Below are 14919 nucleotides of genomic sequence, written 5' to 3'. Positions count from 1 at the left end.
GATGGAAGAAACTAAAAATGACACATTTTCATTGAAAAATGAAAAATAATTATAAACCAATTTATCATCTTATGTCATGACATGATGGACGACCTTCATGTAACCATATATCAAAAGCGTGGATCGGCAAAACACGTCATGTAAAATGATGAATTGTGCAATTCTGTTTACTTCCACTGAGCTGAAAAGAGTGACATCACTTTGAAATTAGATCACCCCGGCTCCCTTTAGTTTTTCAACAAGGGTGCTCACATCGGGTACTGTTTGGCCTGCTTCTCTAACTGGGGGGTCTTCCACTGATAGCACCTGTATTCTGGGGGTCATATCTACTCCCAGGTCAGCGGGAGATAATTTGGTCAACGGTTTCTTCTTGGCTTTCATGATGTTGGGTAGTGTCGCATACCTGTTTAAAAATTCAGATAGACCAAGATACCCAAAGAGTAATTTCTAAATCTAGATAGAAAAAAAAATTAATTCGCGAAGCTGATTTGGATTTAAGTTAGGATTAAAATAAAACAAAGCCAACAGACAGCCGGAAAAAGACAATGAGATCAAGGATACCAAAAAATGACTTATTTTCTTGTTAAAATTTTCGAACTTCTAGATTCACAGAAAAATATATTTCATAAAAACTCTTTGGGTAACAAAAAAAGTTGGACGATTGACACAATTTTGATAAAAACCCTGATTGAGAAAACTGTTTCAATGGGATTTTTTTATTCTGCTGGAAATACGGAAAATTTAAATCAAGTTTTGAAAAAAATGTCATTCACGATTTTCCCCATTTGCAGCTTGGTTATTGAAGAGCGTTATTTGCCGTCCATTTGGCAAATTAGTTTAAACTTCAAATTTGAGCATGAAAAATTTTAAGTGAAAAAAAAACACGCGAAATAAATAGCTATCTCCGAATTCTCACTGGAACGTACCAAATTAACAGTTTCAAACGTAACGCTTTCCATGGATTAAATATTCCGATAATTATTCCATTTCATTCAAATACATGGATCCTAAAAATAACAAAGGATGGTGGCTGTGCGATTAGCTCAGCGATTTCCGACCAAAAACAAAGCAAAAAAAAACATCAAATCGAGTTGGTAAAATTACAACCAAAATAAAACATATTTCGAAAAGAACTGACATCGAAACGGCTAAAATGCGCAAAAAAGTCTGTTCCAGTAACGTTCCAACAAAAACGAGTCGTGCTTAAAAAGCAAGTTAAAACACGTGTTATGTTATCAAGTTCAAAATCTCTGTGAGCGAAAACGAGTCGTGCGATGCTTGAGAAGTTCCGACAAAAACGAGTCGTGCTTAATAAAGCAAGTTAAACACAGAGCCGAAGTTGCACTTCGCATACACAAGCAAAAATATGACCCATGAGGCTACTAGAAAAAACCGAATGAGTAACCTTTGAGAGTACAAAATTTCTTAAGTGACGCAAGCCAATTATGACGCATCAACAGTACCAGTCAATTAGAAAAAAAATACTAACTAACATGCCTCAATTTATCGTAGGGACGCATTTAAACGTTGTGATCATTTTTCGTAAAATAATGGGGGTTTAAATATTGCCATTTTGTCCAATACGGACAAAACGCGCGAAATTTTTCGCGCTATTACGGACGCATTTATCGAACGGACGCAGGAAAAAGTTAATTAAAACATCCGACCCTGCCCAGGTTCGAACTCTCTTATTTTGTTGCGGGTCTCCTTCCTTACCTCTACGCTACAGATCCATGATACCTAGAAGCTAAAGTACTATTTGTAAAATAATAGTCTGTTTTAATATACTTAGCATTAGCTGCACTTAATAGCTGGTCATTGATCAAAAAGATTACTTTCAGGACGAATTTTGTCGCAACAATAATTGCGTCGCAACAATATTTTCGAAACGATATTTTCGGAAAAAAAGGGAGTTCATACTATCACACAAACTTTGCTTATGTAAAAAGGCATCAACTGAGTTAACTTTTTACTATTCGAATGTCAAAGCACATGCTATCAAAAAGTTGTAAAGGTGCCAAATTTTGCGTCTTAGGTTATTTTGCGTCTTAGGTTATTTTGCGACTGAGGTTAGAGAAAAAAATTGCGACTTACTTAAGAGAAAAAATGTCGTACAATTAGACTAACGCTCACTAAAATCCACAAGTGTAATTATATATTGTATTTTAAATTAAGATGTAACGCAGATGATGCCAACCTCAGCTATACCGCGGTAACTTGTTTGTTTTTATTAAACAGTAAATCTTGTGCTACCCACAGAAATCGCAAGAAAATAGTTTTGCTGAAAAAAAAACGACCGAAATAATTGTCTTCACTTCATTTATTGACACTAAACGCGAGGCTCAGTCATTAATTTAGTTACAATGATGCACAGTTTTGACTGAGCTTTATGCCAAATCTGTATGACTAACAGTTTTTCCATATTTGGAATATAATAGTCCGTGTTAATATTCTTAGCTTTGGCTGTACTTAATAGCTGATTATTGATCAAAATGAACACTTTCAAAAAGAAAACTTTCTGTCGCAACAATATTTGCGTCGCAACAATATTTGCGACTTAGGTTGGAAAAAAGAGGGTTCATACTATCACACAAGCTTTGCTTGTAAAAACACGTGTAATATTTTCAAGTTCGAATTCTGTGAGCGAAATTATTTACAGGAAAATGTCTAGTACCGCATGATTAAAAAATCCGCTCGAAACCCTTTTGATACTCAGATCAATTCAAAGCAATCATAAACCGCACTCCATAATGAATCATAGCCAGCTGACTTAACGCAAAAAGTCAAAGAAAAAGAAAAAACGCAAATTAGAGGGAAAAAAATATGCCCATAAACCTTTCAGTTTCTTAAATAATTTCTGACTGATGCTTTTTTGATAAAATTAACACAATTTGAGAAAACTGGATCAAAAGGTAAAAAATTTATTCCACTGGGAAATATGATAATTAAATTTCTTTTTCGAAATTAGAACTCAATCTATTTTTAGAGACCCTTCAATTTTTGCTGTTCGATTATCGCGTTTGCCTTTTCTATCAAAAGAAATGAAGTGAAACTAAAAAGAAATCAAAAGTCAGGCCACGAAAAACCAAAATTGAGCGTGAAAAAATTTTATGACTTTATTCTGAAAACACAAAAAAGATCTTTAAGATTTATATCAGAACAGACTGCTCGTATCAGGGCGAAGCCCTGATAGTTCCGACTACTACCTTATAACGTCTATGGAGCAGTAATAACATGAAAAAATTAAATGTAATAAAATTAAATTAAAATGTTTTTAAAAAAAGTTTCAGATGTTTTTCATAAAAAATATCACCCCACACGCCATATTAAGTACAAAGTGATAGTTTCGCTCCTAGTAACAAATCAGTTAAGGCAAATAAGCTTCCTTCAACCAATTTGGAACGAGTTCAAAGACGGATTAAATCTCGCTTACGCGTTAATAGCGCGAAAAATGTCGCGCGTTTTGTCCTAAATTGGACAAAATGGCAATCTTTAAACCCCCATTACTTTACGAAAAATGATCACAAGTCAAATATCTTTTCAAATTTAAGCTCAGGACAACAATACCTTTTGAATGATGTAGAAAAAACTCCGTCAAAAATGGCTGGTTAAAAATTCGAAATTTGTCTGAAGAAAAAAAAACCCACCCCGAGCACAACTATTCTGTTACTTTCGTTACAAAAGTCGAAACAATAATCACTACGTTCACTACTCTTAAAACACGTGGTTAACTTGGACTGAAAATGAAAAAAAAATAATGGAATTAAAATATTCATTACACTAACGCGAAGCGGAGCTTCACATCAACTGCGATATCACAAACATTAAAACAGCATTTCAAGCTTGCAAATAGCAAAGGAAAGTATCCGTCCGAAAGAAAGAAAAATGACAAGATAATTTGAAGGCAACACTGAAAAAGCCGGAAAAATTAGTGCAGTTTAATTCCATACGATTCGAATAATTGAAAATTACTTTCATTTAAAGCCTTACAATACTCCTAAATACACCAATACATAAGCACACACTCACATAAATTTCATTTAATAATCCAAAACTGAGACGACACAGCTTCAGTCAATAATGAGGTTACAAGCAGAAAATACTATAGGAAAAAATCGGTATTAGTTCGACGGAAATAACTATTAGTTCGTTTTCTCAAGCTGTCCTTGAGATTTTGGCTACAGGAGTCTCAATGATGCTGGACAGCGCGGTTCCGTAAGAATCCACAATTGCCCGAGTTATTGATGTCTCTCAAACGCTCACAAACGCAATGTCTCTCAAATATTGATGTCTCCCAAATGCTCAGATAGTTCAAAAGATGTTTCTGGGCACAATTATAATTCCAAATCTGACGAGATATTTTTTGTTCGAGAATTTATTTATTATTTCTATCATATCTATGGTTTTCAAAATCTCTCCTCTCTTTTACTTTATTCCAGCAGTAATTTTCTTTTGTTCTCTTTTGTACTCGCATTTCATTGGTTCATTTGTATCAATAATTTTATTTCGATTAAACTTCATTTAGCTTAAAATGAATAAATTTACTGCGCCACTTGGTAAGGAAATCTCAATCAAGGTATAAAAGCAGGAAGAACGTTATGATAGTTCGAAACCCTAAATATGGATATTTCAATAGTTATATAGATAATTAAACTGTTTAAAACCTGAATATACGATTTAAGCCAGATTCAAGTGATCGTTGGAAAGAAAAATAGATCAGTTACTAAATCGACGAGAGTTAAGACGAAAAACAATGAGTCGAAAAAATGAAGCCCTAAATCCAATTATGACCAGAAAAACAACTTCCAAGCACGACCTGAACCTTTGCGCCCCCTATGCGGCGCTACGTCACTACACAAACAATTTGGTGAAAAAAAGTTAATTACTGGAAAATACAGAGCTGATTTAAATCATCCGGCCAAAACAAAAAAAAAATGAAATTCCAAACGCGTGTTTCTCAAATTGGGCTGAGATGAGACAAAAAGTGAACAGAACAAAAGTTTCTTAGAATTTCACCAGAATTAATATGCTGTATTTTTATGCCGAAATTCTGAACCAAAAACTTCCACCCAAAAATAGGTCATTTTGGCTTTTTTAGACTATCAAGACACAGCCTAGCAAAGTTTTAGAGGTATATAACTTTCAAAAATTTGCGTAAAACGTTAGAAATTTGTTTTTAGCCAAAGATTTTGATTTTTATTTAGTAAAAAAAAGACCTTTTTTGGCTTATCAACTAAAAATATATTCTCTTATAAAGATTTCAATATGTTTTATCCTTCTAAAACTTTGTTGGGGTGTGTAAGAACCTTTTTTTATAAAACTTTCTCTTCAGATAACTTGGTAGTTTTAGCGTAATTCTTCGTCTTTAAAAAAAACCAAAATTACTTAATTTTTGGGGTAAAATTTTGGTTTAGAAAAAATTGCACCATATTAATTCTGGTGAAATTTTAAGAAACTTTTGTTTCTGTTCACTTTTTGTCTAAGTTTAACCCAATTTGAGAAAAACGAGTTATTTCGTTTTGTCCGGATAATTTAAATCAGCACTGTAGTCTAATTCCCTATAACATGACAGTTGCTCTTGCAAGTGTAAGGACGTAGATTTTTTTAAAGCTCGGTACCTCAAAATCTTGGCTTTTTCAACTTCACCAAAAACTTTTTGGGTCAATCGTATTTTCGGAAATGGTTCACCGTTCTCCTTGAAATCTACTCTCATAAAACTTGAACTCGAAGATTATGTACAAATTTTTCAAAATTCATTACTTCAGACACTTTTCAAATATCTTACTGACAGACTATATTTGATTTTGATATTCTAGAAACCTTTATACTGCAGAAACATTCCAGAAAAAACTAAATATTTTAAGAAAGTTGGGGGAAATGATAAACAGCAGTAAAAGTTTTGACTTTACCTTGGCTCGTTCAGTCGTAGATCAGCAGTGATCACGGCGGGTAATTTCACTTTGATAGTCTGCAGACCGCCGTCCACCTCCCGCACCACTTGCGCTTCTGAGTTGGAGTCACTCAAATGCAGCTCTGAGGCGAAAGTGGCTTGGGGCCAGCCGAGTAGTCCAGCAGTCATTTGACCAGTTTGGGCGTTGTCTCCATCAATTGCCTTAAAATTAATCCAATATTTATTGAATCGACACAAGAGCTACTTCAGGGGATATTTTCCGCTTTTGAGAAGTTATTATTTTCAGGTGATGGTATCATGGGAGCAGGTTCGTCCTTTCTGAAAAACCAAACATTGACTAACGATAGGCAACCAATGCAGTGTAAAACAGTAGCGTAAAATTGGAATAAATATTGGCAGCAAATATTTTAAAATTCATTTTTATGCCCCTTTACTTTTTTCATCCGGAGAGATATTGATCGACAAGAAAAAAATTACTATTTTTTCCAAAAATGGCTCGTCAGAAAAACGGTTAGAAATTTTGCGTTTTCAACAAACAGCTCATGAAACGGTTAAAAAATATCAAACTTTTGAAAAAATTTAACTAGTCGATTGACTTTATATGAAGGCGATAAACAAAAATCGATTTTCAACAGTTTATTGAACCATGCGCGCATAATTTAGGGAAGAAATTTCCGAAAAAGCCAAATGCTTGATATAACAAGGCGTTTACCAGGCACTGAGCACAATGGTGAAGCCTTTACTTCTAGAAGGTCAGATCGAGTGTTCGATCCCCTGCCATGGCAAACCGCAATTAATAAATTAATTATAAAAAAGGGTAATTTGTACAATTTGTTTGCTACAATACATGCTGACAGTAAAAATATATATCAAGATGAAAACAATGCTAGAAGTACGAAACACAAAATTTCCAACCAAGATGAAAATCTGAACTTCGCAAAAAACGGTAGACAAGGTCTCTAACAACGTTCAAACGTGAATGTTCAAAAAAAGATTATCAACGGGATTCAAACCGAGACCATTGGATTGAACGTCTCGTGCCCAAACACTAAGCCACTGGCGGCTGGATCAAGACTACTTTCACGCATTCGTTTTCCCTTAAATCAGCTACTTTGGTCGGAAAAAGGTTAAGAGTATGAAACTGCGCTCGCAAGGTCGCTTGAGTAGAATAATTGCGTTTAATAGATTTTCAGAAAAGCAACCATCCATCATCCAACACAAGAGAAACCAAACTTTCCACCACTTCCACATAAGATAATTATTTCACAGAGGCAAAGCTGAGGTTCGATACAAAAATGAATGACTGTGATTAAAATCAAATGAAAACCTTCAAAAATTGTTTTGTCACAAAAGTTGCAAAAAAGATCCCGAACAAAATTACCTGCACCATTATAAATTTTACATGGAGCTTTCGGAAAGCAAGAAAAAAGTCGAAAAAAAGAAGTAGCAGAAACTACACCGGCAAAAATAAGCAGACAGACAAAAATCTAAAATAGCCGAAAATTTACAGTTTTTAAAAAAAAAAAAACAGACTGCGACTGAAATGGAACTCCCGGGCTTTGTCATTTAGCATGGGTGATAAATCAACTTAGAACAAAGCTGAACCTTCAAAAAAATCGGACTTTCAAAAAGCACTAAGTTTGCAAAAAAAAACTAAGTTTGTGGAGTCCCGGCCGGATTCCAAAAGCTTTTGCCGTCTCAAGCATGTGTGTTACCTCTGCGCCATGTGGTTGATTGAATTTATAATTCATAATAAACGAAGTATATGAGTGAGTCCAGGATCCAGGAGGATTCCTGTGAACAAAAATAATAACGGGAAAAAAACGTATCCGATTGCAAAACCCTTGCTCATCGCAAGAGTAAAAAAGCATTCACGAACTCAAGAGTGAAAACAAGAAAAACACCAGTTTTTATGATATCTTGCGAGGGACATGCATGCAGTTCAGACGACCACTCATGCCAGAAAAGAAAAGATGACCGAAGGTGACAGAAGTAAAATCCACAGGGGTCTGGTCGAGCGAGGATGGGTCATCAGACTCGGAGACAACCACGCCATCGCCAAAATGTGTGGACAAAAAATACGCCCCCACAAATGTCCGTGGAATAACCATCCGGACGATCAATACGAGCGAGATAATCTAGCCTAGCAAACACCGATATAATACTATATTCTATACCGATACAAGTAATCGATGTGGTCGAAAAAGCGGAGGCAAACAGAAATTTGACACTGACTAACCACCAAACAACAACGAGGGGAATAAATCACTTCGAAATATCAACAGCGAAATGGATCTTAATGAAAAGTCGACGGAATTTCAAGCGTGCATGAAAGTTCTTGAAGCCATAAGACAAAAGCCGCGGGCAAAAACTAGACAAAATAGATCTAGTATCACCAATAGTCAGCCCAAACCATGAGGAGTCCACGTCAAAGTAATGTTATACAGCGCACAATTTCTGAAAACAAAAAAATAAATTTTGAAATAAGGATAGCAGGTTGCTGTGTAAGTAGCACAGAATGTTCCGACTTTATTCAGAAAAACTACAAAAAAATCTTTTTTCAAATTGAGTGGTTGTTTGTGAGCGGTGTGATTGACAAAAAAACCAAAACAAAGTGTAGAAATTCAAAAAACAATAGGCACAATTGATATCACTTGACCGAACCAAAAAGAACAACAGACAAACAATGAACTTGAAACAATTCTACAATTGTAGAAGGAATGGAAAAACAAGAAAATAAAAAAATGCTTTCTTTGAACTTAATTCAGTTTTTCAAAGAGGTCCTAGTGCGAGTAAACTTGTGCATTCAAGAAATTGGTGCCAGAGTCTTATTGATTTCAAAATTACAACAGAACATTAAAGAATAAAAAATCGGTAAATAAGATGACAGACTTGAAGCCGACATCCAAAAAGCTAGATATTTTCGCCAAAAAATCAAAAAGTAACAAACTTCATGTAACGCCGACATAGGATTCACAATAACTTTCAACAAAAGTCCTTTCTGCGGAACTAAGCAGACAGAAAACAAACCAAATAAGCCAACATTTTCTATTTGCAAGAAAAACAGGTCTCAACTAGAATCGAACACCCAGGCTCAGTCGTCTCAAGCATTGACATTACAGCAACTGGGAATGAATCTGAACCATTGAGCTATGATAACTAAGCCTACAAAAAAGACGGACGATAGTCGGAAAAAGCACCAAAACCCTAGTTTGCAAAGAAGGGCCCAGCCGGATTCGAACCGCAAATCTTTGCCGTCTCGAGTACTTGTTTTACGTCTATACCAGATGTTTGATTGGATTTGAATTCAAAAAACTTGAGCAGAAACCCTTCATGACGAAAAGAAAGTCAAAAAAATTCTTAACTTAAAAAATGTTAGGTTCCTGTTCCCCTTAGCGCAACCACACGCCCACAAAAACTTTTTCAAGGGTAACAACGCAAAAAGAGGCCAATAAGTTGATGTTATTTAGGCTGAAACTTATTGAGCTGCTAAAAATGAGTTTAAAAAACAAAAAAAGTGAAATTTTAACAAATAGAGCTGATAAAATTACAACCAAAGAAAAAAGCAAACTTCTATTCGGCCGAATTTTTAAAATGCTAAAAAAAAGTGCAGTGAAAACTGTTTACAGCTAAAATAAACGATTGTTAGATAAGGCAACTATGCCGACAAAACAGGCAGACAAATAATAGGACGATTTACCGGTGAAAAACAACTGGTCCTGGTCAGATTCGAACCCAGGACCTCTGCCGTTATAGGTGTACTCGTTAACACCAGGCTAAGTTTCCAAGAGACAGTACAAAAATTGAATTCATTATGACCGAAGGTACCACCAGGAGTCAAATGAGTCCTGTGGACAAAATGATTTACGGTAAAAAAAAGTCTAGTACCCGATTACAAAACCATTGCAATCGCAGGGGTGAAAAACGTCGAAAATTCTTCAGTTTTTTTTCTCAAAACTGCATGAAATTTTATTTGAACCTCATCGAAAACCACAAAAACATCCTAACGTAAAAAACTCAAAAAATGCATTTCTTAACAGTTAAAAAGCCTCTTTTGAAAGAAACGGTCGAGCAAAAAATGCACATGCATTATGAAAACGGGGTGTGCAACGTTTGGAACTTTCAGCACCTGTTATCAGCACACTCAATTAGCACAAAAATATTGAACTTAATAATTTAACAAATAATGTAAATTCGAAACATTTGGAGACTAAATTTGGAAAAGAAACCGACAGAGATTAAATCGGACACCATGAAGCCGAAAAATCAACAGAAAAAAAAAACCAAAACATTCTAGATTTAGCAAGAATTGTTAGTGGTGCCGGGTAGTTAAGATTGAATTGTCATGAAAATGATCATGTCAGCAGCGTAGCAGGTTCATAAGTGTTTAAAATAATTTTGTTTAACTAGTTGTTAACCCAAAGAGAGTCTATATTCCAATGTGATAAGGCTTGCAAATCGCAAGCGTTAGAAAAAAAATTGGAAACTACTAGGTAATGCCAAATTAAGCTTAATTTCTGCCTAGTAAGTGTTAAACAGTTTTCGTTTTAATAAGTTAAGCGCTGTTTCCCACAACACTCAGAACACATTTTGAACATTTTTAAATCGTTTGAATCACGGCTCAAAAGAATTTAAAATGATATATCACTGGAATCATTCCAATGGTTACTTGTAGTACCTTATTTTTCGTGGAAAACGAAAACACTAAAACAGCGAATCCATGGTTCCTCCCCATTTTTACTGGTCAAAACAGAAACCAACTTACGAAAAAGCACCGAATAAAAAATAATTTCGACAGTCCAAATGAGAATATCAAAAGTTTCCTGAAATGCTTTCAAATCAAGTTTTTTGAGCAATCGAATACAAAATAGACCAGAAACTAAGCTGACTAACTTCAAACGGAAACCAGCAGAAGGAAACAAACAATGGTTATCTATATTTCAGAACAAAACCTAACAAACAAAATATAGCAAACAGACAGTCGGGAGAAGGGTCAGAGAAAGCAAGGAAAAAGAAAAAACCTGTTACACAAAAAGTGAAACGCAAAATTCTATTCGGCCGGATTTTTAAAGTGCTAGGAACAACTGCAGTGAAAACTGTTTACAGCTAAAATAAAAGAGTGTTAGATAAGGCAACTATGCCGACAAAACATAGACAGACAAATAATAGGACGATTTACCGTTTGAAAAACAACTGGTCCTGGTCAGTATTGAACCCAAGACCTTTGCCGTCCCAGGCGCATTCAGTACCACCCAGCTAAGTTTGCAAGATACACTCCAAAGTTTGAATTCAATATGAACGAAGGTACCACCAGGAGTCTAATGAGCCCTGTGGACAAAGTTGTTTACGGAAAAAAAGCCTAGCACCCGATTACAACACCCTTGCTATCCCCGGGGTAAAAAAAAACTTCCATTTTTTGCCTTCTGAAAATTATTTGAAAATTTTTTGAAACTCATCGAAAACTACAAAAACGACCGAACATAAAAAACCAAAAAACTGCATTTCGTAACATTCAAAAAGCCTCTTTTGAAGGAAACGGTCGAGCAAAAAATGCATATGCATTCTGAAAACGGGGTGTCCAATGTATGGAACTTTCGGCATCTGATAACAGCACACACAATTAGCACAAAAAGATTGAACTTAACAATTTAAAAAATAATATAACTTCGAAACATTTTTGAATTAAATTGCCTGTTGTTTTGTGCTGTTCGCCGTGAAGCGCGATAAAATTAGAGTGAAAGGACGACATAATAGCTCAATTAATGAGTAAAACACAAGAAAGAACTTTAGAGTAGATTCAGAAATGATTCTCAGAGGGTAATTTGAAAAACTAACGAATTTTTCTTGACAAAAAGTTTTACGAATTTTTTCCAAATCTGAATGAACATTTATAGGTTTTCGATATGAAAACAAACTCTTTTTTTCTTTGAGTTACGCAAAATCCACACCATCTATGAACTGTAAATATAAAAAAGCCGCTAAGTGAGCAAATGAACCGCGACAAATCTTAAAATTTCATTCTTTAGTTCAAAACCTCGGAGTACCCTGGCAGAGCCTCACTACACAGATAATAATTTCAAGTTTTGCAAAATTTTTTATAATTAAGTTTTCTGAAAAAATTTGGGAAAAATCCTAAAAAAACGTGGTATCTCTAAAACTACAATGATTTGAGCAGTCATATTTGGCGGCGAAATTCGTAATTCCTGAGAGTACAATGACAGAGCCTCACTACAGAGATGGTAATTTCAAATTTTGTGAAATTTTTATATCTAAGTTTTCTGAAAAATTTTGAAAAAATCCTAAAAAAACGTCGTATCTCGAAATCTACAAGGACTTGAGCAGCCATAATCAGAGGCAAGATTCGCAACCCCTGAGAGTACCCTCACAATATCCAACAACAGGATTGAGATCTTCGTTTTCAAATTTTGTGAAATTTTTATATCTAAGTTTTCTGAAAAACTTTGAAAAAATCCTAAAAAAACGTCGTATCTCGAAATCTACAAGGACTTGAGCAGCCATAATCAGAGGCAAGATTCGCAACCCCTGAGAGTACCCTCACAATATCCAACAACAGGATTGAGATCCTCGTTTTGAGCAGCCATAATCAGAGGCAAGATTCGCAACCCCTGAGAGTACCCTCACAATATCCAACAACAGGATTGAGATCTTCGTTTTGGAACAGGGTGAGAATTTCAAAAATTGAGAAACTTTTTAAAATTAAATTTTCTAGAAATTTTTGAAAAATCTCGAAAATTACCTATCTTGTAAACTAAAAGGATTTGGCTATTCATATATGGAGGCCAGAATCGCAAAACCTGGGAAAACTCAGACAATATCCTACTATTGGATTGCTAATTTCAAACTTGATGAATAAACACCAAATTTAAACTGGAAAATTGAAAAAAAAACCTTAAACATTGCAACATGCGATATAGCTTAAACGTGAAAAAATTCTTTTGTTAAACATGCAAAAATAATACGTTGAAAAAGCTTAAACATGGCGAGATAGTGAAGCCCGTAATTAAATATATAATAGATAGATAGATAATAGATGAAAGTTAAAAAATTAGGCGACGGGTAGACAGACATAATCAAATTAATTAAAAAAGCAGGTATACAGACAGACAGACTTAATTTGGCCTCGAAAAAAAAATACTGAAAAATTAATGACCTTGCAAAAAACTAATTGAAAAATTTTCTTAAGCATTGCAATATATGCTATAGCTTAAACATGAAAAAATTCTTTCGTTAAACATGCAAAATTATTATGCTTAAACATGGGAGATAGCTGTCACTCGCATTTAAAAATAGTATAGATATAGATAGATAGATAGATAGATAGATATAGATAGATATAGTGTAACATACATGAACTTTAACATTCACCTTCGTAAGTAAAGGCATCGAACTTTGATTAGTGGCGTGATGTTGATATTTGTAAATAGCGTGATGTGAAGTAAAGTTCATGGTAAGTTAGATGCTAATCTTGTCAATACTGATTGAGAAGACAAAATTATATTCAGCCACCAAAACCAGGCGAATTAACTTTGAATTAAAGTTTGCAATCTCCGTTTTCAATAACATCAGGGGACGTCGGACGGACTAACAACAGGCATCCGAAAAATAAATTCAATTGTATAAGAGCTCAAATAAAGTGCATTATCATTGATATGCGATATATAGATAGATAGAAGAAAAATTGTTTCGTAACACACAAGAAAAAAAAAGGTCAAGCTTCAATACTTAGCATTACATTTTCTTCCAATGTTCCTAGAGAGCAAAATCTGAGCATCAACTCAAAAGTGACTTTGAAAAGCAGGCTTGAAAAAACCTGGTCAAAACACGATTACAGAAAAACGAGGAAAAAACCAAGACACACTAGCTCAATATGTCAAAAAGTACTTTGCTCTTGATTACTCAATTATTTACATACCTGTTTTCCCAGAAGAACTAGATCGATACTGTGCTCGGCTACTAGCTTAGCAATCATTTTGGAAACGTGTAACGGTGAAATTGCCTCATGAGTTGCTTGATCTACCTCAACATGAATTGCTTTATCGACTCCCATTGCTAAAGCTGTTCTGAGCGTCTCTTGTGATTGGGGAGGGCCACAGCTGAACGCAATAATCTCGTCAGCTTTTTTCTTTTCTTTTAACCTAGTTAAAAGAAACATACTTGAGAATACAAATAAGGATACAGATATGAAATTTAAGAATTCTTCTTGCTAGCAAGAATCTTCATTACCTTATAGCCTCTTCAACGGCTATTTCGTCAAACGGATTCATGCTGTGTTTGATTCCCTCGGTGACAACTCCGAGTTTATCAGGGCGTACTCGGATCTTAACAGCATAGTCGATAGCTCGCTTCACACCTACTAAAATTTTCAAACCCATGGCCTAAAAGAAAGTCTGCAACTATTGAAGTATAATTTTATTATAGTTTATAATAGAGTAGCTGCACTTTGTTTAGACGAGCAAAAATAGCAAAAAAAAAGATTATGTTACATTCGCTCACTAGTCACAGCTGAAGTTAAAAGGGATAGGCTCTCAGGTCAGGGCTAATATTGTGGTTATGGGAGGGAGCCAAGTCAAGGTTCACTTCGACATGGAACTTTACAGTCGTTACAGCTTAATGGCTACTGACACAATAAACTCCTCCCCTCTACAAAGAAAATAGAACGTCCCCGAGGTCCGGTCTCAAGATCTACTACTACTGGACAAGTATACTAATGGCGCGTACGATTTCGATTGTAGCGATTATGCGAAGTTGAAAGAACCAGCCCGTGATTTGAGATCGTTTACAAAAAACCACGATTATTCAAATGCGATCAGAATTTCTTTTTCATGTAACAGTCGCCTACTTCGGTCACATATAAGGCTTAAGAAGAATAGGCCCTATAACCATTGGCTCAAGAGTCAGGGACACTATCTCTCGTGTTTTTCTACCTCAAACGGTCGGAGCCAATTCGGTTCGCTTGCGACATGAGACTAAAAACCCGTTACAGCTTA

General features: G+C 35.1%; 1 protein-coding gene across 1 annotated transcript; it reads right to left on the bottom strand.

Annotated features, from left to right (window-relative positions):
• Nucleotides 1-49: 49 nt before the first annotated feature.
• On the bottom strand, nucleotides 50-14321 carry LOC134845937 (electron transfer flavoprotein subunit beta-like). The gene is made up of 4 exons (XM_063863070.1): nucleotides 14156-14321; nucleotides 13845-14067; nucleotides 5910-6112; nucleotides 50-403 (listed from the first exon to the last, which is right to left on the bottom strand). Exons 1-4 carry the CDS (start codon nucleotides 14302-14304, stop codon nucleotides 208-210), a joined length of 771 nt encoding a protein of 256 aa, XP_063719140.1. The 5' UTR covers nucleotides 14305-14321; the 3' UTR covers nucleotides 50-207.
• Between the last annotated feature and the right edge of the window lie 598 nt (nucleotides 14322-14919).

The sequence above is a fragment of the Symsagittifera roscoffensis genome, chromosome 5, assembly GCF_963678635.1.
Source record: "Symsagittifera roscoffensis chromosome 5, txSymRosc1.1, whole genome shotgun sequence".
Taxonomy (NCBI): domain Eukaryota; kingdom Metazoa; phylum Xenacoelomorpha; order Acoela; family Convolutidae; genus Symsagittifera; species Symsagittifera roscoffensis.
This window is presented reverse-complemented; position numbering and strand designations above follow the sequence as displayed.